The following is a 26350-nucleotide window of genomic DNA, read 5'->3' as shown; positions in this document are numbered from 1 at the left end:
GTGGAGATATAGTGTTTTTGTCATATTTTCACTGGCCAGACCAGTTTCCTGATCTGATTTACTTAAACAGGGGAAGTTCAGGTTAGATCTAAGGCAGAAATTCTTCCCTGTGAGGGTGCTGAGGCGCTGGCACAGGGTGCCCAGAGAAGCTGTGGCTGCCCCATCCCTGGCAGTGTTCAAGGCCAGGTTGGACACAGGGGCTTGGAGCAACCTGCTCTAGTGGAAGGTGTCCCTGCCCGTGGCAGGGGGTTGGAGCTGGATGAGCTTTAAGGTCTCCCAACACATGGCATTCTATGATTCTATTACTGCTCGAACAGCTCTGCTGAAGGAGCAGGGAAGGGGCTGTTTTTGGTGATGCTACACTGCATGGTAGCTTGCACTCCTGGTCAAGTGGTGCTGAGGTTTGGTTGATGGGTGACTGCTGGCATCCTCTGTAATGCACTTTTCTCCTGCACTCATAGTGTTAACTAATGTTCTTGAGCTGCACTTAGCTGGTTATTTCCAGTTCAAGTGCACTGTATAGACAATGATTTATAATTCCTAGGTGTAAATGGATGTACCTGCTGTGCTTTTGGTTTACAGGTCATACATGAGCTGTGTGGCTGATGGAGTAAAAATCTTATAAAGGAAATAGATTCTTTCAAACCATAAGTTATATTGATTGGTTTGAGTAGACTGCAAAAGCTTTCCCTCACCTAAATGTGAGACTTTATTTTTGAAGCTTGTAACCTAATATTTAGTGGGACCCTGAAATGCTAAATTTAAGTCTTATCTCAGACAAACAACCTTTTTGCTTGACTCCACCTAATACCAGTTAATATGTCATATGAAAAGATAAGTGAATAATTGCTTTATTTCACGTGTGAGGTTTTCGGTTCTGAGAGTCAGTGTCTTTTACTGCTTATTTCACGTTTCAACAGGAAATCAGAACTGCAGCTCACCTTCTGAGCATTGCTCTTTTGTTGTTTGACTGTCCAAGTTACTTTCCTTTAACAGACAAAATTCAGATACAATCACACGGGAACACAGTTCTTTGAGATTAGAAAAACCAGACCTCTAAGTGGGTAAGTGTCTCTGGTAGTGGTCCAGTGCCCTTGTCCCACATCACTCCAACTCATCACCTTGAGCATTTAAGCACTGTAGCATCATGGCATGAGAGGGCTGTCTCCTCTGTGCCACAGCTCCTCTGGCAGGGCCAAAACCAGTTCTTGCTTGCTGGTGTTGGGTTGGGAGGGCTGGGCTGTTTTTATGGAAGCTATGTAAGGCCTGATATTCTGGTTGTGCTGTAATGCCCTTTGATGATGGTAGGAAGGGATCAGCCGTGCAAAATGCTGCAGGAATTTTGACATCTTGGGTGCAGTCCTTCCCCCTGGAGAATCACAGCGGATCATTTAAGTTGTAGCACTGCTTAGAATCATAGAGTCATAGAATGGTTTGGGTTGGAAGAGACCTCAAAGCTCATCCAGTTCCAGCCCCCTGCCATGGGCAGGGACACCTTCCACTAGAGCAGGTTGCTCCAAGCCCCTGTGTCCAACCTGGCCTTGAACACTGCAGGGATGGGGCAGCCACAGCTTCTCTGGGCACCCTGTGCCAGCGCCTCAGCCCCTCACAGGGAAGAGCTTCTGCCTCAGAGCTCATCTCAGTCTCCCCTCTGGCAGGTTAAAGCCATCCCCTTGTCCTGCCCCTACAGGCCCTTGTCCAAGCCCCTCTCCAGGTTTTCCTGGAGCCCCTTTAGGCACTGGAGCTGCTCTAAGGTCTCCCCTTCAGGAGCCTTCTCTTCTCCAGGTGCCCCAGCACAGCTCTCTCAGCCTGGCTCCGAGCAGACTGCTCCCGCCCCTCACAGCTCCATGTCCTCCCTGGCCTCGCTCCAACAGCTCCCATGTCCTTCTTACGCTGAGGACACCAGCACTGCACACAGTGCTGGCAAGTGGGGTCTCACCGGAGCAGAGTAGAGGGGAAAATCCCCTCCCTCGACCTGCTGCTCACGCTGCTGTTGAATGCAGCCCAGCACATGGTGGTTCTGGGCTCAACGCACACTGCTGGGTCGTGTTGAGCTTTTCATCAACCAACACCCCCAAGTCCTTTCCTCAGGCTGCTCTCAATCCAGTCTCTGCCCACTGTGCGTGTGTGCTTGGGATTGCCCCGACCCAGGTGCAGGACCTTGCGCTTGGCCTTGTTGACTTCATGAGGTTGGCATTGGCCACCTCTCAAGCGTGTCAAGGTCCCTGTGGATCCCATCCCTTCCCTCCAGCGTGTATCCAGCTCTCCCCCACTGTCTGTCATTAATCTAATGGTCCCTCGCTGTAAATTCCAGTTCCCAGCCCAGCTCTGTGCTTCAGGTTTTCACCTTGCTGGCAGCTATCTTTCCCACTTCCTTTCTCTGTGTCACGTTCACTGCACTGGTGGAACTAGTCTACAAGAAATCTTGTGCCTTAAATGATAGATGGGTTTACAGAAGCTTAAACCAATTTCCAGGCTTGTCACTCATTTTAACATTTGTCCCATTACTTTTTTGCAAGGAGGTGGAAGATGAAACATGAATTGTGCTCAGCACTCACCACTTGAAAGGTCAGTGTCCTCCTGGGCTGGATGAAAGCCTGGCTTACGAGGACAGCACTCTTTCCTGGAAGGGAACCAGTATAGTGCTCACAGCTGCCAGATGTACCCGTGGCTTTAGATCCTCTCCTAAGTGGTGCTGTTTCCTCTGCCTGCTGCCTCAGCGTTTGCTTGGGACTCATGTCTGACTTCTCTCCTTGTCCTGTTGCTGTTAGGACTTCTGTGAGTGTCTTGGTATGTGGGTGGCAGGAGTTCTGCAGAGTTAAGGAGTGTACCCTTGGGAAATGGTCTTACTCCTGTATCTGGTATATGTTGGACTTGCCACAGTGATATGTCCTAAGACACGTGCTGCTTTGCTCCTTGAACCTGATGGACAAGTGCTAGGAGCAGCGAGCTGTTAGGAGCATCTTAGCTGCCAGATCCTGTTGTACTGCAGTGTGGCTTGAGCGTTTGCCCAGCTTTAAGAAAGGGGGAATAACACGTTGAATTGCCTTGTTAAGGTTGAGGTGTCCCTGAGGGCAATCATAGAATCAACTGGGTTGGAAAAGACCCTTTAAGCTCATCCAGTCCACCATTCCCCAGCAGTGCCAAGGCCACCACTGACCCATGGCACTGAGGCCTCGGCTACACGGTGTGGTGAACACTTGCAGGGACGGTGACTCCAGCCCTGCCCTGGGCAGCCTGTTCCAATGCCTGAGCACCCTCTGGGGAAGGAATTGTTCCTCATCTCCATCTAAACCTGCCCGGGGCAGCCTGAGGCCATTTCCTCTTGTCCATCCTTGTTCCTTGGGAGCAGAGACCGACCCCACCTACTACAACCTCCTGTCGGGCGAGTTGTAGAGAGCAAGAAAGACCCCTCTGAGGCACCGTTATTTCTTCACTGTGCTGTGTGGCTCGTGTTCATTCCAGCTGAGCATATCTTCTCTTGCAGTTGTCCTTGGTGATTTGTTCCCCTGCTGCAGGCCAGTTTTCATCAGAGCTGAAAATCATCCACACCTGCAAGCGCGTTTTTCTGGGAGGGGTGTTCCACTTTGTAAGGAATCTGCTTCCAGCGTGGTGACAACAGGCGCCTTGTGCGATGTGACAAGCACTGCTCTGAGCAGCTTTCTGTGGCGTGAAAAGGCCCTTGCTTGCTGCAAGACAACAGTTTGTATTTGCAAGTTAATCAGGCAAGATGCTGAGCACCTCCAGTTGCTCTTCAAGCTGAGCCTGTTCCCAGAGCTGTGATTTATTGATATCAAACATATTGCTTATTTCATAATAGGACAGCTCAAAGCTAATGAAAGTATTGCAGGATCTTTGGCAGCCTCTCTTCAAGAGAGCAGTGGCCAGACACAAAGAAACTGAGCACTAGATGGAAATTGAATATTCATAAAATTCATGCAAAAGTGTCTTAAAGCAGCTGGGGCATATTAATGAGTTTTTCTATTATGGAGTGAGGTCTGGATATTAGAGATTTACTGTCAGCATTGCAGCGATGCATAAGAAAAGCAAAATGCTTGGCTGCGCTTAGAAGGAAGAGCTTAAGTTATCTATAGGAACTTAGAATGTTAAGAGACATGGGCTTGCTTTAATTCAGTATTTACAATCTGTCTCAAGAAGAAGTCACTGTAGCTATCAACCTGCTCCTCGTCTGCCAGACACCCTGTGGATTTGTCTAGACTCGCTTTTGAAAGCGCGAGGCTTGTGTTGGTTGTAGCAGTGTGAGTCGGGGTGGTAGAGATGGGATCCTGCAAACCGTGTGTGGTGTTCCTGCTGTACTGGCAAACTGTGTCTGAAAACGTGTCTGTGTCTAACCTTGGCTGGGTTTGCTGTGCTTGCACAAACCCCAGATTTACAGATGTAGCTACATCCACCACAGGAGTGCTTTGCTAATAGAGTATACAGGTATCCTGACCCAGGACGGTGTCCTTCCCAGAGGCTTAGTGATGTGCCCTTTTGCAGTAGGTAGGTAAAGGGCACCCTGTGGAGTTCAGCTCCACATGTGAGTGTTTCAGACCCTGACAGGGCTGGTTTTCCTTTTCACATACAGGATTCTGCTGACAAAACCTGTATTACAGTGCAAGTAGCTTGATAAAGAAATGGTGCCTTTAACTGAAATGGGCATTCTGTAAAACTTCCAAGCTTAGATCATGTAAGAGCTTTAAGAGGGAAAAAAAAATGTATTTCACTGGTGTGTGTGAATTCAATACCAACAAGCTTTTATTACTGGCTTTACAAGGAGTGATAAGCCAGCTTCTGTTCTAGCATGCAGGCATGAACCACGAGGAACAAATATCTTTGTCCCCCACAGAGTACCTGGGGAGGGTGTAGATAGATGCAGTGTTGTGCTGCTCGCCCCAGTTACATGCCAGCTGATCAGTGGGACCTCTGACCGAAGCAAAACCTGATGTTTGGGTAGCTTTGGGGGGCTTTGAGGAGCTGTCATACAGCTTGGAAGCTGCTCTGTGAAGATGGAGAGACATTCAGTGACTGCAGATATAAAGGGTAATCAATTGTAATAAAAGAGTGTGATAGAAGCAGTCACGTGGGAACGATGCAACCAAATAACAGTGAAGGGGGAACAGAAAATAATCCTGTTTTCAACACACCATGTTATTAAGGAACCCTGATGGGGCTGTAAAGAAAAATGGGCTCGTACCATTTCCAGACAATAGACTGCAGAAAGCATTTGGACATCTGCTGCTCTCTCACACAGAGGGAGAACGTAACGGGTATGGCGCTACGTTCAGTGTGTGGGAGAAGTGCTTTTAACACTGAAACAATCTGGTTTTGAGAAGAATCACAAGAGCAGTAGCTGCTATCCTATTTCATCTCCTCTTGGTGCCTTTTCACTTCTCTCTTGCCTCCATTGGGAAGAATAAACTGCCAGGAGTCTTAGAAAAACTTGGGAGAGGGGGATTTCATGGACCTCATGCGAGTACAGGGGTCTGGGGAAGCAGAAGTTTGTTGAAAACGTGCTAGAGGATCTCACTAATAGTAATTTTATTGAAGTCTGTAGACAAAGCCTTTCTGGTGAAGATAATGGGCAGCCTCTCCTGGTCATCTCTGAAGTGACTCCGGTGTGATGGGTGCCAGCGGGTGAGATCCTCTAGTTTGGGCATGCTTAAAAAGGTTTGAGGCTCTTTCTGACCTGTATGTGAAATCGGGTGCCCTAGTGAAAAATCTGGGGGCAGAAGGAATTATGGTTCTCACGAGACATCTGCAGATGCTGCCACTTCAAACAGAAAACATCCTAGAGAGGCAAAACCAACTCCTGGGCTCCCCCTCTTACTGCAGAAAGCAAGAAATCCAGGTGGGCTCCTGAAAACACTGAAATACCTGTTGAATAAGTGAGTCAATGGACAACAAAATATCACCATCTGCCAAGGTTTAGGAGGAGCATGCAGCTACATTTGTTGGAGGCAGAAGTGTTCACCATGGTGTGCAGTAGAGCTCTGCCTGGCAGACTTCGGGTAGTGGTGTAAATGCCACAAAAAGGAAAGCTGTGAGATGCTTATTTGTGCCTGCAGCAGCCTCCCTTCAGTTACTGGAAGAGCTGGGCTGCCCCATGCTCACTGGGGTCTGTGGAGAAGGGGGACTTCAGGCTAGTTCCCAGCTACCCAATCTCATCTGACAAAGTACTGCATTAGCCATATACATGGAATCTTTTCGGGTAACTGGAAAGATTGAAGGAAAATCCCAGAAACAATCCCTGCTCAAACTTGATGCTGGTTTTTAATTCTTCTCTGTCTTCCCCTTCAGTCTTCATTCACAAGTTTAACCGTGCAGACCTTCTGGTCATGATTAACAGCTGAGTCAGAGAGGTAGGAGTGAACCAAAGCAGGGAAAGGACAAGTCAAAGAGCATTTGTAAGGATTTATTTTCAGGTGAGCTGGATGCTCTGTCATCTGTGCTGTATCACCTCGAGAACTGACAAGCAACTTCCGAACCATTAATACATCTGTTAGAGACTGTGGGGAGGATGGGTGCTCTTGTTGGAGACTGGGGAAGGCAAAGATACAAAAGGGAAAAGATAAGACTAGGGACTCTCTGAGTTCATCTGCAGTTTCAGTCGAAGTGATAGGCAATGTGAATTTCATTTGGCACCATTTTTTCCTGGTATTTTCCTTCTGTGAGGGTATAAGAGCTTTTGTCAATCCAGGGAGAATTGGAGGTGGTAACTCTTTGCTTTAGGATGGCTTTTGGCAGCCTCCAGGTAAGGCAGGGTCCTTGAGTCTCAATAAAACTCTTGAACATAAGGACGTAAGGTGGAAAGCAGCGCTTAGAAGGTGGTACTTAAGCAATAGCTTGCTCTTGCCTAGCAGAGTTTGCCAGTCGAGGTGTGCAATCTCTGTCCCAGGTCAATGTTTCTTCATTAATGGTATGGACAAGACTAATTGTTTGCTAATAGATGTGCTCTGTGGCCCAGGCTGGACTAGGTGACTTTGCAAGGTGGAATTGGGATTCAGAGTGATCTTGAAGGGTAAGAGAGAGCTGGGCTTGAACAAACAGGAGGTAAATTAGTAAGGGCAAATGCAGAGGAAGGTTTAGGGAATAGCCAGCTGGAGAATGAAAGGCTAGTTTTACAAAGAAGGAGCTGATCTTAAAAAAAACTCAACCAAAAAACCCCTAAACCCCCAAAATATTCAGTGTGGGTCAACAGGGAAAAAGCCAACAGCACACTGGGTTGGTCACAAAATCATCCTGAATGTTGGATTCAGAAGAAATTGGTCTGTTTGTGGTGTGGTGGCTTAGCTGGAGGACTGTGAAATGAGGGTCGGTTGGAGAGTTCAAAAGGAAAGGAACAAACATTGCCCAAGGGCTAAAAAACATGACCCTGAGGGGGAAGATTTGGGGTAAGAGAGGGAGGGATTAAACACAACGAATCTCATGTTTACAGAGGAGAGAGTAGACTCCAGCCTGTTGCAGATAAAAGTGTCTGTTGCAAGACGAGAGGTAATAAATGGTCTCAGAGCCCACTGTGGGTAGCAGAAATAGCTTCTGATTTAAATAGCAAAAAAGGAAAGATTTAGTTTAAATGTTAGGGGACCTTCTTAGATGCAAGGTTAAGTACAGGATGGATTAACTGGTGGGTTCCCAAGCCTTTGTGAAACCGGTTAAAAGTAGGTTGGAAAATTATCTGTGAGGAGTGGTTTAGATTTGGCTTATGCTACCTTGGGCTGAGCAGTGGTTTGGGGATTCTCCAAAGGCTCTGCTTCCAGTGCAGACATGGGGTTTAAGGCCGTGCTTCATCTCAAGCTTGTTAAAAGTGGAATAAAAGCTCTTGGTGGCTGTTGAACTGGGTCTCCCTGTGGTCTGTGCTGGCAACAGAGAGAAAAAGCAAACCGTTTGCAGAGTGTTCCCCAGGGCTCTGGGATGGATGTGGGAGAGTGTGACCTGCCCTGTGGGTGCAGAGGGACGCCCGTTTGCTGAGCACTGGTGCTGCCTCCTGACCGATGCTCCCCTTGCACAGACCCTTGTCACTGTTGTGGTCCTGAGGCTGTGGCTGTCTCTGAGCTGCCGGGTCCTGGGTGGCTGCTTTGAGCAGGAGGTGGGACAGGAAGGCTTCCCGGGATCCCTTCCGAGCCTGGCTATCCTGGGATGCTATGTGAAGGGAAGGGGGGGCTGCTGCTAGCCTCAGAAGGGCCAGCCATGGTACCCATGCATGATTCTTAAGCAAGTAAAATGCCTTTCCTGTTAAATTTAACCATGTGGCATCCTACATGGAGAGCTTTGCTTCAGAACGAGCGTGTATGTGGCTTGTGTGTGTTAAACACAATTTAGTATTTCAATAGAATCTTAGAATCACTTATTTTGGAAAAGACCCTCACGATCAGAGAGTCCAACCATAAACCTAACACTGGCAATTCCACCATGAAACCATGTCCCTAAGTGCCACATCTATTTGTCTTTTAAATACCTCCAGGCACGGTGGCTCAACCACTTCCCTGGGCAGCCTGTTCCAGTGCCTGACAACCCTTTCAGTGAAGGAATTTCTCCTTATAGCCAGTCTAAACCTCCCCTGGCACAACTTGAGGCCATTTCCTTTCATCTTACTGCTTGTTACTTGGGAGACAGACGTTCACCTTGCTACCACCTCCTTTCAGGTACTTGTAGAGAGTGATAAGGTCTCCCCTCAGCCTCCTTTGCTGTGACAGATAAGTCACTAGTAATTTGACCAGTCATTTAGACCAGTTACTTTGAAGATCTCTTTCCAGGCTGTGGAGCCTTTAGTGTTATCTCCATGCTGACAATACCTTGAAATGAGGACAGCAATGAGCTTGTAAAAGCAAGTGTTAGGAGACCTGGTGCTGCACATGGTGCTGAGGCAGCTCCAGTGCGGTGACTGTCTTTGCCTGCTGGCTGGCAGCAGGGCCAGTGTAGAGAGGACATGTAGAGGAGGTACAAGGAGGACCCATGGACCACGTTAACCAGGTCCAAGGTTACCACCACACTAAATATCTTGAAGCTAAATAGCTTTACAGCTTGATCTTTTTCCTGCTTCTGATGCACATTAATAATCATGGCGTCAGGGAATTCAATGGATTGTCTTCTTCATGGATGCCTCCCATCCACCTTGGAATCATAGAATAATTAGGGGTGGAAAGGACCTTAACATCATCCAGTTCCAACCCCCTGCCACGAGCAGGGACACCTCACACTAGAGCAGGTTGCTCCAAGCCCCTGTGTCCAACCTGGCCTGGAACACTGCCAGGGATGGGGCAGCCACAGCTTCTCTGGGCACCCTGTGCCAGCGCCTCAGCACCCTCACAGGGAAGAGCTTCTGCCTTAGATCTAACCTGAACTTCCCCTGTTGAAGTCTACCTGGGCTGCATCAAAAGCAGCGTGAGCAGCAGGTTGAAGGAGGTGATCCTGCCCCTCTGCTCTGCTCTGGTGAGACCCCACTTGCAGCACTGTGTGCAGTGCTGGTGTCCTCAGCATAAGAAGGACATGGGGCTGTTGGAGCAAGTCCAGAGGAGGCCACGAGGATGCTCAGGGGCTGCAGCACCTCCCGTATGGAGCCAGGCTGAGAACATTGGGGCTGTTCAGCCTGGAGAAGAGAAGCTGCGTGGAGACCTCAGAGCAGCTCCCAGTGTCTGAAGGGGGCTACAAGGATGCTGGAGAGGGACTCTTCAGTCATCCACATGTAATACTTCTCTGGACGAAGACAGGGCTTTGCAGTGGCAACTGCTGTAACCAGCACTGAGAGCTGCTGTGGGGGGTGAAGGGCCCCCTTTGTGCACCCTCTCTGGAGCTGCTCCGTGCTCCCGAGCGGGGTTTCTGTGGCTGGTTGGGAGTGTGGAGGGGGCAGGCTAGCTGCCGTGTGTCTCCTGTGCTGCAGGCAGCGTGTAAAGGCAGTTGTTTACAAATGAAAAGATAATTTCCAACTTGGAAAAATGGGACACGGAATGGCTGTGACAGGCTGTAATAGCAGTGAAAGCTGTGCTGCCATCTGCACTGTGTGCGGGGTTTAAAATGCATGAGGTGGGTAAATTGGAAAGTGGGAAAAACAGACTTTAATGGGTTTGGATGCATATTTCCATCATTTTATCTAATACAAATATTTTTATAATTTAATGTGATGTTTCCTTAGAGTATGGATCTGTTTACAAAGCTCTTCTCAGGGAAAAGATATGGATAGAGAAGACTTCAAAATAGAAGTCGTCCTTAGCTTTGATTTTTAGCTGCTTTGTTTGTTGTGTGTGTGTGTGATTGAATATTTTTTAAGCCTCCTTCCAGTATTTTTTTAATACTCTCCAGGATTTCAGGATCAGGATGCCCTTGTGGAAGGGGATAGGATACCTCTTGGTTGTTACTCTGGCATGACAGCTTTCTCAGCTGACCTGAGATTAGGTTGTTTCTTGTCACAGTGTTGTCCCTGTCACATAACTCTACTCCAAAGGTAGAGTCTGGATTGTAACTAAACCTTGTGAATTTCCAAGATCCTGGGCTTGTGTAGTAGCTCAGCAGGGCTTTGTGTCACAGTCTGCAGTGATGCTCATGGAGTAGCTGGGAGAGGCAGAGGGGACTGCGTTCCTCCAACCCATCTTCAGGAGCCACAAGGCACTGGGATGCCAAACACCCCTTTCTTTTAATATTTCTTTTCTTCAATCACCCTACAGAAGTCAACAGGGCTCTGGCAAGTTGCTGAAGAGGAGAATCGAGTTCACCAGCGCTTGCTGAGATAAGAACCTGGCTCTCAGTGTACGAGAGGACCCTTTGATTCCTGTCAACTGCTCTAACTGGAAGGACTGAAAACTGTTTTTGTTTCTGTCCTAGGTTAATGGAGACAGCAAAAGAAATGACCAGGGAGTCTTTACCTATCAAATGCCTTGAAGCAGTTATCCTGGGGATGTATCCTTTCACATACCTGTGACTTTTCCCACTGCAGTGCTGTTTAATGTATTTCCTTCCCAGATGGTGTTTGAGATGGTTGCAAGCCAAAGGTGAGTGCCAGCAGCTTGGGGAACTGCCGTGGTGCTGATCAACAAGTGGCCAAATTGGCTGGGCCTGTTGGTAGGAGCTTGGATGCCCTGTGCCCAGCTCACAAGTGTCATGCTGTGGCTGTGCCAACCTGGCCTCCTGCCCTGGTAATCTGTGTGACGGCAGGAGCTGACCCAAGGTGCCCAGATAAGTATCTGTCCACACAATCCCTATTTTCTTTGTTAGTGTTTCTCTGCTGGTTATTGTTGGAGCTTGGTAATACGTGAGGTACACAGGTCCTATCCTGTTTGTCTAGTGTTTACACAGCAAAGTCATGTTAGTTTTTGTCTCTCAGCCCTGTGCTTTGTGCAGAAACATATGTGTATTATCACAGAATGGTTTGGGTTGGAAAGGACCTTAAGCTCATCCAGTTCCAACCCCCTGCCACGGGCAGGGACACCTCACACTAGAGCAGGTTGCTCCAAGCCCCTGTGTCCAACCTGGCCTTGAACACTGCCAGGGATGGGGCAGCCACAGCTTCTCTGGGCACCCTGTGCCAGCGCCTCAGCACCCTCACAGGGGAGAGCTTCTGCCTTAGATCTAATCTAAATCTATCCTCTTCTAGTTTAAGGCCATTCAGTTAAACATTTAAGCTTTACCTTAACATAATGCTTGCTTCCTATTCAGTCTCAGGAAAAAAACCCAAGAATATTTTCATTTAGAGACTGACTTGCTTCCTGACCTACTTGTGCTGGCACTGATAAATCAACCTGCATCATCCTAAAGCTCTGGAGGAGGGCAAGGCAGGGTTACAGGAATAATTGTATGCTGGATACGTCTTACCACAACTGATTCAGTTTGATTTAAACCAAAAACCAGCCCAAAATAAACCCCAAAGCAAACCAGCTTCTGGCATGTCCCTGTGGCATTTTGCTTGCTGCTGCTGCCCCCTCTCGTGGGTGAAGGACCTGGCAGAGCCTCGCAGGTAGTGCCCAGCATGGATTCAATCACAGAACCACAGAATGGTCTGGGTGGGAAAGGACCTTAAGATCATCCAGTTCTAACCCCCTGCCATGGGGCAGGGACACCTCACACTAGACCATGTCACCCAAAGCTCTGTCCAGCCTGGCCTTGAACACTGCCAGGGACAGTTCATGAGAAGGGGTGGCTGCTGTGGGGTGGGAAGGGGACATGGGCTAAGCAAGAGCATCCTGCCTGAGACTTGGGGCTGGATGTGGTCCCTGCTGCACTAGGAGGTCTGTGGGGTGCACTGGGTGCTGCTTGTGCCTGTGCTCAGCTCCCCAGTACACCAGGGATAAGCTTCAGGTTTGAGTTTGGAAGGTGGCTTTGGCTGACAGGGCTTCCCTGCGCACGCTGGCAGGGTCTGCATGCAGCTACAGGGGTGTGAGTCCTGGGGCTTGTCTCAGCAAGAGACTTCAACCAATGCTCTCCCAGAAACAGAAACGGTGTCAGTGGATGTGTTGTGCTCACACTTGTGTCAGGGCTGTTTCCCAAACTACCTGGGGATGGAAGGGATGGAGGAAATAATCCCTGGGTAGAGTCGATGCTGCTCTGAGCGCAGTGCCGGTGTGTTCCTAGCAATGGACTGGTTATTCCACATACCACATGAGCAGAGGGTGATGAGTGGTGTCCAGGTGAAAGCATTCTTGCTGATCTAAAAGTTTTGACTGTTTTATTTCCATTTGGAAAGAGGGATTTTTTCAGCTTGACTCAAACCTGACTTTTGTTCATTTTCTTTTTGAGGGGAAGAACAAGAGTGGAAAGTTATGGTTTATGCTCTTTGGTGTCATCTGGAGTTTCTTGAGACTTTCAGGATTTTGGATGAATCTGTCTCTAGGTGCTACTTGTAAAAAAAAAAAAAGGTGGTTGGTTTGTTTCTTAACTTGAGAAGGCTTAGACCTGTCCTGTACCCTTCCCTGCCTGTCTTCCTGTGACTTCTACTGGCTCCTGTGTGAGAACAGGGACTGTCTGCTGGGGTGCTGGTCCAGTAACAGATGTGTAAAAGTTTAAAAGACCCATGCAGTATAAAACCTAAGTATTTTGCTTGAGGTTTGGGTACACAGAGTGTAGCAGTGGTGACTGGGTGTGCCTTCTGAATACCTGTGCCTTGGAAGTGGCTGGTATGAAGCCTGCACAGAACATCCTGATGTTCCCATCCAGCTTTTTGGAAGGCATCTTTGTAACAGCCCGTGAGGAAGTTCACTGATTTTTCTCAAGCTGTGAGATCCTGATCTTCAACATTGCCCTCTGGACATGGGCACGGTGAGGCCAGCACTGCGACTTGCTTCCCAAGGTCAGGCAGTGCCGGATGAGAGATGCGCTTACCATCTCCTGAGTGTCAAACCAATGTCTTCACACACCCCTGAGCTGAGCACCCCTGTGTGTATGTGTGTTAACCTCTGGTTCCCTTCTCCCTCTCTGGAAATAAGGTGCTGCTTGTAATCTGTGTGCTGGCAGGCTTTGCTGTGTTGCTTGGATACTGGAAAGAGCACAGCCCACTACAGCAGACCCTTGGTGTGAGCCTTCATTCACAGGCTGACTGGTGCAGAGCAGCTTAGCAAGATGTCATTTTAATTGAGCTGCTCGCTGGCTCGTGCAATTGCCTTTTACTATGTGACTTCTTATAAAACGCCTCTGTAATCCCTCTTGGTGCAGAATTAAGTTTTGCATAATTGCCTTTGCACGAGATCTCGAAGCATTTTTATAGGGCAGTGACTTAAAATACCTGCAGCACCCTGTCTGCACACACCAAGGAAGCAGCTGAATGAGATGACTGAAAGCTGGTACAGATCTTCCAGTGTTATTTTGCAGCAGCCTGCACGGCTGCTCTGCTCTGTGTAGCTGTCTGAACTGGCTTGATGTGTGTCTGCTGTCAGTGCCTAACCCGAGGCAATGCTCCTGCTGTACTCCCTAGGGCATTTCCCAGTTCAGTTGTAAATCAGCTGAGTAATGGTGCGTTCAGCCCATTCTTTCTGAGCAAGGATCCAAAAGACTTGTGCTCAGGAAAGGGAACAGTAAACCAAAACGTGCCAAGGGAATTTTATCCATGCTCTATTCACTTCATTAAAACGGGGAGAGCAAAATAGCAGAGGGGAAGAGGGAAGCGGCACAGCGCATCCATCCTTAGGGAGTTTCACAGAGCATGGCTGTGTGGGGTGAACGCAACCCACTCCTGTTGCCTTCAGCATGCTTCTCCCAGTTCATATGAGGTAGTGGAGTGTATTAGACCTCCCCCTGTCCGACAATATCATTAAATGAGGAAGAGAAGTGCCTCAGGAGGGAGAAGTTATTTAATAGGTTCTGCACTATCCCTTCTGCGCGTTTAATCAGTGGATGATGTTTATCACCACTGGAGAGCTGGGTCCATCCTGCTCCTCCTGCCTAGCAGGTACCTCCCTGGGCTCAGCACTGGTGTTTTCAGCAAAGAGGAGAGTTTCTTGCAGTCACCACAGGATGCTGATGATCCCCACCGTGCCCCTGTGCCTCTTGCAGGCTTGTCCACAGCTCGAGCCACCCGTTTGACTGCAATGCTGCCAAGGCGAGTCCTGATGAATATCTACAGCCCCTCTGGTAAGCTGGGAAGAGCTGGTGCGTTTCAAGCTGCTGCGGGCTCTGCAGGGCCTTGGTGCACTGTCTTACCTTTGGGCTTTCCTCCTACGGGGCTCTGAGGAGGAGGGTCTGCCCATGTCCCCTGCCCCTGGGGGTCTCTGCGGGTCTGGGTCCCTGTTGGTGCTGCAGGTATGGCTCTCCTCACCAGTGCTAGCACACCCCTTGCTGCCCGTCAGCTTGGCCAAGGCACCAGGTTTCTTTCCCCCAGCTAAACTGTTGAAGCTGGTGTAGGCACAGATGGGCTGAGGTCCTTGCAGCGTGTCCCTCGCCTCCTGTTCAGCTGCTGCGGATCCTGGCGGTGGTGGGAAAGCTGCTGGTGGCAAGTTACCTGAGCTCAGTAGCCATGGGGAGCCAGATGCTGTTCAGTGGGTGCTGTCAGCTGCTAAGACCTATTGCCAGAACTGTTTGAAGCCCGGAGCCACACAGCTGCCACATGGAGAGATCCTCCTCTGAGTATTTATTAATAAGACCAAACAAAGGCAGGAGAGAACACTTGTTCTAAAAGTTGCTGCTGGCAAATAAACAAGGTGAAGGGCTTCAAGTCTCTCTTCTGGCTGGGAACTGCTCTGTGCTCTGCAGTGGGGGCACCTGTGCAGGGAAAGGTGTGCACTGGGGGGGAGATTCTGGGACTTCTTTGTGGGATCTTTTTGATTTTAGAGCTCACCATGAGATGGAGGAGGAAAAAAACCAAACAACCCCAAACCACAGAAGGGCGTTGGTCGAGTCATTGTGTGAGTGTGCAGATTTAAAGAAACCCCCTTCAGATCATAGGCTCACAGAAAGGTTTGGGTTTGAAAGGACCTTAAGATCTTCCAACCCCTCTGCCACAGGCAGGGACACCTTCCACTAGAGCAGGTTGCTCCAAGCCCCTGTGTCCAACCTGGCCTTGAACACTGCCAGGGATGGGGCAGCCACAGCTTCTCTGGGCACCCTGTGCCAGCGCCTCAGCACCCTCACAGGGAAGAGCTTCTGCCTTAGATCAGATTTAAATCTCCAACTCTTGCTTGTATTTGCATCTGGGATCTGAATGTCTCCCAAGTATCCAAGCTAGGTTATGCATGGGGCTGGGTGCTGAAGGCAACTATGAGAAGTTCAACCTGTGGCTCAGAGGATGCTTATGTCCACTTGCAGATCTGTAGGAGCTGCATGCTGGCTTGGGAAGTCTGTCTCTTTCTGCAGGCTGTCAGCAGTACTGGTGTGCTCAAGAAAGCCTTCTTGTTAATAGAGCCATACTGGTTTACCCAATAGCCTGCCACCCCCAAACATGTTGCATGTTTTGGGCCCAATTCTTCTCACAGTCCTTTGACCTGAACCTGTGTCTTTCAAAATCAGCCTCCTGGTGTTAAGAGAGCAGAATTCATTGCCTAATACACACAGCCGTGGTTGGCATGTGTCAGTGTCTCTGTGGGGCGGGAGAAATTGGGGCTGAAGGACTAGGATGAGGCTGCAGAAGAGCTCAGGGTGGGCAGGGTTTGGGAATCTGCAAGGGATGGGGACATGCTGTACCAGCCCGTTCCTGGGAGACCCTGATGGAGCTCCAGGTATCGTCCTTGTGCGTTTCCTGGATGTGAGGGAAGAGGAGGGATACTGGGGCAAGAGCTGGCTGGCCAGAAGATTGGTGTCGCTCTTGTGTGATCTCCAAGGCGATCAGCATCTCTCGGTGCTGTTTTTCTGCTGCTTTGATGTACATGAAGACCCAGGATCAGGAGGCCACCGAGCTTTTGTTCCAGCTGCTTTTGCCCTCTCCCGCTCTGCGCTGCTTCTCTATTGTGGTATGTAATTTACTCCCTGACTCTCCATCCTGCAGTCACAGCCCCAGCTCAAAAGTGTGATTACAGCTGCGGCGTTGCTGTGTCGTTGCCTTTTGTTTGCCACAATACAGCTCTCCTTGGGCAGAGCAGAAGGGAGAAGAAATAATAATGATGCATGGATGGAGAGGAAGATCTGACATGCCTTTCCAGCCCGTTTGCTGTGCATTTCATCTCGGGTGGGGACTCTCATTAACTAGTCACTCAGCAGAAGCAACCTGTCCCTAAAGGTTAATTTCCACAGCGGTTGTGGCTGGGTTATTTGATGGTGGGCAATTTCTGTCCTCAAAAGATTCTTTTACTCCTACTTGGTATTTAATGAGATTAAATTGCAACTTCTCCGAGACCTCGTGGCAGATGTGTGTATGTGTGGCAGGTGGCCACCAAAGCTTTGTGTGTGGACTTAATAGAAAGGCACTCGGGGAGCAGAGAGAAAACCCTTTCATAATGAGGGAGAAAAATAGTGGTGATGTTTGAAAGCTTCATAGGTGTTAATAAAAGATACTGCTTTTTCAGTTACACAGAATGATAAATACAATGGGCTTCCGCAAGAATCTGGCTATAGGACACAAATTATTGTAACATGACTTAGATGTATGCAGGATGGTCCTTTTAAGCCCTGGAGCAAGGTGACCTTTTAAATGGGGTGACTGTGGGCTGAGTTTTCCAATTGATATAATGGTGCTGGGGCCCATTCTGACCTTGCAGTGTATTTATAACCTTAAATTCCTCTCATGAGTTTTTCTGGGAGAAGCTAGTCCTAGTGCAACAGTGATCCAGCAAGACCACCGAGGGCAATAGAGCTGCTTCTGTGTCAGTGTAGCTGATATAGATAGTTGATATAGACCTCCTATACAAAGACAGGCTGAGAACATTGGGGCTGTTCAGCCTGGAAAAGAGAAGCTGCGTGGAGACCTCAGAGCCACTTCCAGTGTCTGAAGGGGGCTACAAGGATGCTGGAGAGGGACTCTTCATCAGGGCCTGGAGCGACAGGACAAGGGGTGATGGGTTCAAACTGAAACAGGGGAAGTTCAGGTTAGATCTAAGGCAGAAGCTCTTCCCTGTGAGGGTGCTGAGGCGCTGGCACAGGGTGCCCAGAGAAGCTGTGGCTGCCCCATCCCTGGCAGTGTTCAAGGCCAGGCTGGACACAGGGGCTTGGAGCAACCTGCTCTAGTGGGAGGTGTCCCTGCCCGTGGCAGGAGGTTGGAACTTAAGGTCCCTTCAGCCCAAACCAGTTTGTGGTTCTGTACTGGGCTGAGGTTGGGCAGTTGCTGCAGGGTGTTTGTGTTTGGTGTGGTGGGGCAGCAGATGGGCAGAGGGGGGCACACGTGGCCGTGGCTGGGCGAGGAGCTGTGTGCACATGGGAGGCCTGCACTCTGCTCTTCACGCTTGTCCAGACGTGCTGTCATATAGATACTGAGGTGCACCAGGGGCTGGGTTCATAGCGTTGTCCATTCCTATACCCTCTAATGCATTTTCTCCTGACTGCTAAAGCTGATGACATCTAGCACTGAGCACAATGAAATACGTTTGACGTTGAGCCGAAAAGCTTCCCTGTGGCTGTTCTGAAAGATTATTTTTATCTTGCACTTTTGGGGTTTTTTTTGTGCAGAGGTTTAACTCCTTGACCTCAGGTTCTGGGCAGCTCATGAATCTCTTTATAGTTGGTTTTTGTGTTCACCTGGAGGCCCAAAGTTTGAATATGTGAAATGCAACGACTGTGAGGTGGGTGAAATGCGTTAGAGATGAGAGCCACTGGCTGCTTTTCCTGCATCCCTGTAGAGAGCAGAGGTGAACGGTGGGGTGCGGGCGGTGGGTCAGCATCCCGGGGAGCTGCACTGGTGGTGAGGTGGGGGTCAGGCTGGGCAGGACTAGCACCAAGCCCAAGTTGTGTTTTAGGGTGTTGGTACAAAGGCTTTTTGTGTTCTCAGCTTCCCTGCAGCTGTCAGGCAGCCGTGCTGTGCCGACGGGGGGGAAGGCTGGCTGCACTAACATCTTGGGGCACCTCAGCTGCGCTGTGGCTCTTGTTTCGCTGCTGTTAAAGACCATCTCTTTGAGCACAGGGTAGGGAGGAGGAGAGGGTGACCCTCAGAGCAGGACCCTCGTCTATGCTGATTCCTGCAGTTCCAGCAGGAACTGACCCCGCTCTGTTCTTCAGGGCTCTTGGGTGATATGATATAGTGTGAGGTGTCCCTGCCCATGGCAGGGGGTTGGAGCTAGACCTTAACTTCCTTTCCAACCCAAACCATTCTACAATGCTATGCGGGCAGTGCTGCCCCTCCAGCCAGTGCGTTTCATAGTGGCACCAACCTGACCAGCTGCCTTGGACCGTGTCTGCCTCCAGGGTTAAAGCAGGTACCTCTGGCTGGAGTAACCCCAAGCTGGAGCATCCCTCCTCCATTCGCTTGGCTGCAGGGGAAGGACACCCCCTATCCCAGGGGCTGGTGCCAGCACAGTGCCCTGGAGCTGGGGATTAGCAGCAGGGAGCCACGTGCAGCATAAGCACTGACGCCTGTAAACCCGCCTGCTTGAGGTCTCTCCTCCCCCTGGCACAGGCCAGCAGCTTCCTAAGGAGATGACCCAGACCCACACATAGCTCCCCTCTGAGGTCACCTACTCCACTGTTGTGGAGCTTGGCCACGGCCTCTGCACGTGGCATGTTTGGAAAGGCCAGACAGCGATTTGCTCTTTAAAAGCGCTTGGTCCTGACCATGTCCCTGTGCTTATGCAATGAATTATCTGCCTGGAAGCTTTACTTTGTTTGTCTCAGCACGACGTTACAAAGGCAACATGCAAAAACACTCTTGTATGAGGAGTGGCCATGCTGAGGGCCTGTTAGCGATGGAAAGGCTGTCTTGCCCTGGGTAGGAGTACATTCAGAGTCTTTTGTGCTGGTTGAAGATGTGGGAAAATAAGGTTACTTGTACCAAGCTCCAGCATGAAATGAAGGGAAACACTCTTCCCTTCTGAGGCCATGGGATTTTGATGTTGGGATCAAACGGGTGAGTTCCCACAGATCTGGGGAGGGTGGTCTCTCTCCTGCCTTGCTGACCCCAACACTTGTGTTTTTTCCTTTTGCATGGTTAAGAGTCAGCCCCTTCCCTGCCTGACCCATTGCATCTTATTCTCCAAGCAGGGTTTTGGCAGCATTGGCTGTTTCTGGGGCACAGTAACAATAAAATTGTGTCTGCAAGAAAGCGTTTGCCCTGGCACTTAGCTAAAAGCTGCTAAAGATGTCTAGAGGTGTAACTGTGTGTGCTCCGTCCTGTTGTTGCCTTGACGCGGTGTGCACCAGCTACCTAACCAACGGGCAGCCCTCTGTGGAACGATTCCCCATCAGCTTTAAAACCCACTTCTCAGGGAACTATTTTCATCACGTGGTGCTCGGGATTTACTGCAACGGCCGGTACGGCTCGCTGGGCATGAGCAGGCGATCGGACCTGATGGACAAACCTCTGACTTACCGGACTCTGAGCGACCTCATCTTTGAGTTTGAAGACTCCTATAAAAAATACTTGCATTCGGTCAAAAAGGTGAAAATCGGGTTATACGTCCCGCACGAGCCGCACAGCTTCCAGCCCATCGAGTGGAAACAGCTGGTCCTCAACGTATCCAAAATGACGCGCACGGAAGTCAGGAAGGAGCTGGAGAAGTTTGCCAGGGATATGCGGATGAAGGTAGGTCTGCGCACCTTGTCCCATCCTGCACAGATTGGTTTTGCTCCGTGTCAGCAGGTTGACCCTGGCCTGAGACAAAGGTGGTATCAGGTGGGCTGTGGGTTTGCTTAGATCTGTCTTATAGAATCCCAGAATGGTTTGGGTTGGAAAAGCTTGTCCAGTTCCAGCCCCCTGCCATGGGCAGGGACACCTTCCACTAGAGCAGGTTGCTCCAAGCCCCTGTGTCCAACCTGGCCTTGAACACTGCCAGGGATGGGGCAGCCACAGCTTCTCTGGGCACCCTGTGCCAGCGCCTCAGCACCCTCACAGGGAAGAGCTTCTGCCTTAGATCCAACCTGAACTTCCCCTGTTTCAGTTTGAACCCATCACCCCTTGTCCTGTCGCTCCAGTCCCTGATGAAGAGTCCCTGTCCAGCATCCTTGGGTCTTAGTGATTCTCCCACCAAGATCTGGCACATTTTCAAGCTGTTACAGTTATTGATTAGTTCAAGGATCTCCCCTTCAGCCTCCGAAACACTTGAACCCATGCTCGTGCCTGGCCATCAAGGTGTTGCCCAGTTTGCTTTTCTCCCTGGCTCCAGAACCATGGCTGGGGCTGGTGGGGTGGGTGGCCTGGTCGCAGGTAGGGATCTCTGCTCTTTACACCCGAGCTGCAAGGGGTGCTGTGGCACAGCCGTGTTGGGTGGTTGCTTCTTGCAGGGCGTCCTGATGGGCTGCTCCGCCTGATGTCCCCCACCACGGTTAAATCACATTACATTACATGGGAAGGGTGAGGAAAGCGAGTCCCTCACAGGCTGGTTGGTCACACTGAAGAGCCCAGAGGGAAACGACAGGGACAAAGGGCAGGCTTCCAGAGGGACTGGCTGCCCTTGAGGATGAGGGGTGTCCCTGACCATGCTGGCATGGATGAGGAGCTGGTTGTGGCCATGGTCAAGGGGATTTGGTGCCTTTCCAGCCCGCTGCTGGCAGCGGGAGCAGAGCAGGTGTGTTGCTAAGTATGGGGCTGGCTCTGGTGGAGAGGTATGCGGCGTCGTGTCCAAGTTATTCCGGGTTCCCAGCCCCTGCCCTCCTGAGGAATGGCTCTGACGTAGCTGCCCTCTGCCTTTCTGGCCCAGGCCCCCTCGCCCTGACCTTTCGGTGAGCATCGCCAGTGGCATCGTCCCTACGTCCTGCTGCCACCTCTCCTGAGGGCCAGCTTGTACCGTGCTGTCACCTTAAGCACATGTGCTCAATTACAGACATGATGAAGGAGGTTTTTTCCCCCTTTTTCTCTCTATTCATGCACTTTTAGTACCATCTAGAGAGCAAACAACTGAGGCAGGCTCTAGTTGAAGAAATCCACACGGGCAGATGACTTGCTGAACTTAGTACTTGCTTTTGATTGATAGTGTGTGCTGAGCTGTGACACTGGGCCCAGCCCTTGTAAGTGCCTCAAGACTAGGACCACAACCGCAAACTCTTGAAGACCCTGTATCTGACTCCTGCCTTGAGTTAATTCAGCATTTGAGCTGCTTCCATTGTGAAGGGGCTGACTTTGGAGGATCAGGTGTTAAAACGAGCCTGGAGTGTGAGTGTGGTGCTGATGGCCTTCTGAGGCTGCAGGGTATGGGGGATGCAGGCAAGTTGCAGACATAGTGAAAAGTCTCACTGTTACAGAAGCTCAGCTGCCAGCCTGGGAGAAGATCACCTCTGTGGAGAGGGAAGCTGGAGAGGGTGATTTGGCTGCATGAGTTCCCTTCAGCTGAGGCTCGAAGCCGTTTTTCTTATCCGTTGTGGTCTCCAGCTCTGAAGAAAGCTGTGTTTGAGACCTTTTTATTCAGTATTTAGCTGGAAACTGAGCTGGTGACACCAACTGATTTTTGCAGGGGGCCGCCGAGCAGCTATCACATGCTAACAGCTTTGGGTTCCTCTCAACCTGGGCAGGGTTTGACTGAGCCCCAAGGGACTGAAGGCTCTTTGTGTGCCATCCCCGCCACTGTATGAGGCCCTTTATATTTATTTTTTATTTCCAGTGAATCATGGCCTTTATTGAATGCTTCTTCCTTCCCTCCCCCATCTCTTGCAGATCCTGAAACCTTCAAGTGCCCATTCTCCAATGAAAGAGAGATCACGGGGTAAGTCGTTGTCCCCGCGCCGAAGGCAAGCCAGCCCTCAGAGACGGGCCTGCAGGAGAGACAAGTCGTGAGTATCCCGCTGCCATCACTGATGGGCACGAATGGAGGGTCATGACCTATTATTTTGCTGTTCAAAACTTGATTGTGCTCATTGGCATGTGTAGAAAAAACCAGGTGTCTTGGTCACCAGAGAGGATCCAGAAGCTGCTGGTACTGCTGGTGAGAAATTGGGGCTGTTCAGCCTGGGGAAGAGAAGCTGCGTGGAGACCTCAGAGCAGCTCCCAGTGTCTGAAGGGGGCTACAAGGATGCTGGAGAGGGACTGTGCATCAGGGACTGGAGCGACAGGACAAGGGGTGATGGGTTCAAACTGAAACAGGGGAAGTTCAGGTTAGATCTAAGGCAGAAGCTCTTCCCTGTGAGGGTGCTGAGGCGCTGGCACAGGGTGCCCAGAGAAGCTGTGGCTGCCCCATCCCTGGCAGTGTTCAAGGCCAGGCTGGATGGGGCTTGGAGCAACCTGCTCTAGTGGAAGGTGTCCCTGCCCATGGCAGGGTGCTGGAACTGGATGATCTTAAGGTCCTTTCCAACCCAAACTGATTTATGATTCTACATCCTGGCATTGCTGTGCTTACTGCTGCCCAACGGCCCCCCTGTGCGGTGTTGGTGGAGGCCCCCATGGCCTTTGCTTGGTTCAGTTCTACGGGGCTTGCATGGCTGGGAAAGTGCAAGTGTGGGATTTGCCTTTTTCAGCCTTTCTACTGTGTACTTCCTGGAGAAATGAACCTAGCCTGGGGGACCTGTACAGGAGGGAAAGCAGATTGATCACATCTAAGGGTGTTCAGGCATAAGTATTAGAAACAGGAGGATGGATCTACTAATGGTGGTGTGGTGCCTGGCTGTCACGGTCACTGAGGCAGAAATGGGGATTCTCTGTGATGAGCCTTCGTACAGAGCTGTTCTGATGGACTGGTTTTCACTGTGGGGGCTGTCTGACTAATAGGGATGGTGAAAAAGTAGATCTTTTCTCTTCTTGTGAAAGCAAAAACATCACTTATGTTGTGTTCTTTGATTTTAATCAGCTTAAAAAACCCCAGACCACTTCCCTCGTGTGCCACAGCTAATAGTTTAACTGTGTGGGGAAGGATGGACCAACTGCATGCAGTACCTCTAAATGGATAAAACTGTGCTTCCAGATCACAGGCCTTTTACAGCCACTGCCAGTTCTGAGTCCCATACCTTAGATGTGGAAGAGTTGAGTTGTAGCTGTCCTGCTTCATGCCAGGAAGCTGACAACTGTGAAAGCCTATACATAACACAGATTAGTCACATATTTATGATTGCTGCTTTTTAAATAGGCTCCCAGACTACTGTCTCAGCACTTGTTTATTTATTTTAAAGCAGCTAACAAAGACATTAGACTAATCTTCTAAAGATAACTTCAAGATACTTTGGCATCAGATGATTTAATGCAGGCTTTTATTTTTACACGTGAATTCACACTCAGTCCATGCTGCTGTACCTTGGGCTTCACTGAGAGCTCCTTGTTTAGTGCATGGATAATTATAGTTGTAAAGAGCTTGGCTGCTTCTGGCTTCTTCATCTCCTAGATGTGCTTTGAGGGATGGTTTTGTCTTTGGGTTTCTGGTTGTGCTTCTGCAGTTGCTGCAGTGGATCATGTATGTCTAGAGAGGAGAGTCTCGCTGGGCTTTGGAGGATCACCCCTTGAGCTGGTTTCATGATTGCTGCTGCTGAGGTGGCTGATTCCTCCTTGGTAGCTTTGCTTTTCCAGAACAGAAAGACAAGTGAGGTGCTGGTGGCCTTCAGTAGCTTCAGCCCCTGTCACCTGCTTGGTGGTTCTGCTGTGCTACTCTGTACCTAGAGTGAATTATATACTGTCCTAAAATAACTGATACAAGATCCAGGATCCAGCTATGACATGATGTGGGGAGCAGGAGACTGAGAGCAGGCTCCACACACAAGACCTTCATCTCTGCTTGGGCAGAAGGCATTGGAGCATCTCGGAGCGGGTGGGAGCTCCTGCAGCATGTGCTTTGTGACTGCATTGACAGCGCCGTGGGTCCTGCACAGCCCCTCATGGACCTGGCCAGTACATTCAGAAGCAAAAGGGGAGTGAAGGAGCTTTCAAGCCCTTGAGCAGAGCCAAGAGGCTGTTCTCTGTTAGAAAAGCAATGCCAGGGAGAAGAACTGGGTTCCTGATGTTAAAATGATGCTTCTGTGCAGTGGTGCTGGTGGCCTGAAGGCTGACTATGCCTTTTGCCCCGGCGGGAGGGATGCTGCAGAGGAGTGTGCTGCTGTAAGGAGCTCCCTCCTGGTGATAAAACCCTTTCCTTTCCAAAACTGAGATCTGCTGCTTTCTGCAATGGGAGGTCTCTGAGACCTGAAGGGAGAAACAGCATCCCCTCATCAGGGATGAGCTGAATGGCACGTACCAGCACACACAGCGGTTGACACAGGGCGAGAAATACAAGAAGGGAAATCAGGTATTTTCTTCGACATATTGATAGATGTCGCAGAACCGAGTTGCAGTGAGAGGCCTTTGTGTTACACACAGAGGAGAAAGACTTCTAGGCTTGCTAGGCTTTGGGCTGAAACCCTAGCTAAAGAATGGCCGTGCTTATCAGCATTGTGCGTTGTTTCTTTGTGGATCTCTTGCTGTAATTACAGCTTTTCAGAGCTTGCAGGGGAGGGGGAGAGAAGTGTTTTGCTCTATCGGGAGCTGGCAGGGGCTGAATAACACATTCGTTTGAGAGGCTTCACCTGCTGATGACAAGCTGTTATTACAGCCTGGGGTTTGTCAACAGTAAAATCACACGGGCCTGCTGGGAGAAATCTCCCAGTGAAAAATATGTGAACTGGAATGGTGAACTGGGATGTCTTTGCTGGATTGTTTCTGAAGGTTAAGGATAGAAATGGACTTTACAGCGTCAACCATGTAACTTCCACTTTTTTAGCCTGGAGATACAGCTACAAGGCAGGTAGGGTACGTAGCAGGACACGGGTGGCAATGCAATAAGCAGTAGGTGCCTGTCTATAAGACTGGTGTGTAGTCAAATTGCAGCTCATTGACTGAGCTATGTAACAGTCCATGTGCTCTTGGCACGCAGCTGGTGTGACCCTGCTGGGGCTGGCCACCAGGCAGGATGAATACAGAGCTATAGGGTGGTGTCAATCTGTCTGGCAAGTCTGAAGCTTTGCTGTGTCCCTTTGTCCATCCTCTGAAGTCCCAAAGCGGGAAGGTGCAGTAAATTGCAAGTGGCTATGCTGGAACAGTGTTTCATCCTCAACAGAAGTGCTTGGATTTGGGGAGAGGAAGTTTGGGAGTTTGGAAGGGAGCATCATGCAGCAGCCTGAAGCAATCTCTGCTCCTAAATGTCAGCTCACCAGATCTATTTCCTTTTAATTTCATACTGAGGCTTAACACATGCACGAGTGTCACAGCAACACTGGCCTTGTGTGCTTTTGGCCTAATTTAGCCGTTGACAGGAAAAATCTGTTGGTCCATTCTATTAGGACGCGCAAGGGGGCAGGAATATACTGGGCCTGTATTACCTTAGGATGTGTGAAATCAGGCAGCTCCTGAGTGCTGTGTACCCAGCAGCCGTGCACAGCTTATTCACCTGCACACTGTCACCGCGCTTCAGACAGGAGGTGCGATCGGATGGGCTGGTGCAGCAGAGGCCCCTTGCTTCAGAGGAGGTGTTTGGCATCAGGTCATGCGCCAGCCCAGGAGAACAGGGGCTGCGATGCCTCTGCTCCAGCAGATCCTTGCCTGTTCCTAAAACCTCTAGGAGGACAGTCTGCTTGTAGCTACAAGCTAGAGAGTTGTCATGGAGTGGAAACGGGCATGTTGCCGTGGGTGTGCAGTGACTCCCCGTCCCTCTTGGATAATCAGAGAAGGTAGAACCGTCCAGGCGTGCCGTGCTTTAATTAAAACTACATTCTGGCTTTAATTAAAGGGAGGGAGAAGGGGTGGGAAGAGGATCCCTAAATGAGAGGGAGGAAGAAAGGACACTGGAAACTTCATAGTGCATCTCTTGCTGGTCTCAGACTGCTACACAAGCTCTGAGGAATGCAGGTTATAGTTTCTTTTTTGGCTAGTCAAATCCCATCTGCTCTGAAGGAATAAAGTGGGAAAAATCCA

General features: G+C 50.0%; 1 protein-coding gene across 1 annotated transcript in view; it reads left to right on the top strand.

Moving 5' to 3' along the window:
- The window catches only part of VASH2 (vasohibin 2), a 38157-nt gene that overhangs the window by 7299 nt on the left and 4508 nt on the right, over positions 1-26350 (top strand). The window contains 4 exon segments of the mRNA XM_030499483.1: positions 1008-1064; positions 10819-10893; positions 19696-20077; positions 22142-22257. Of these exon segments, the coding sequence (XP_030355343.1) occupies positions 1008-1064; positions 10819-10893; positions 19696-20077; positions 22142-22257 (630 nt within the window).

This window comes from Strigops habroptila, chromosome 10 (genome assembly GCF_004027225.2).
Source record: "Strigops habroptila isolate Jane chromosome 10, bStrHab1.2.pri, whole genome shotgun sequence".
Classification (NCBI taxonomy): Eukaryota; Metazoa; Chordata; class Aves; order Psittaciformes; family Psittacidae; genus Strigops; species Strigops habroptila.
Note: the sequence above shows the minus strand (reverse complement) of the source record. Positions and strands in the feature narration are given on the sequence as shown.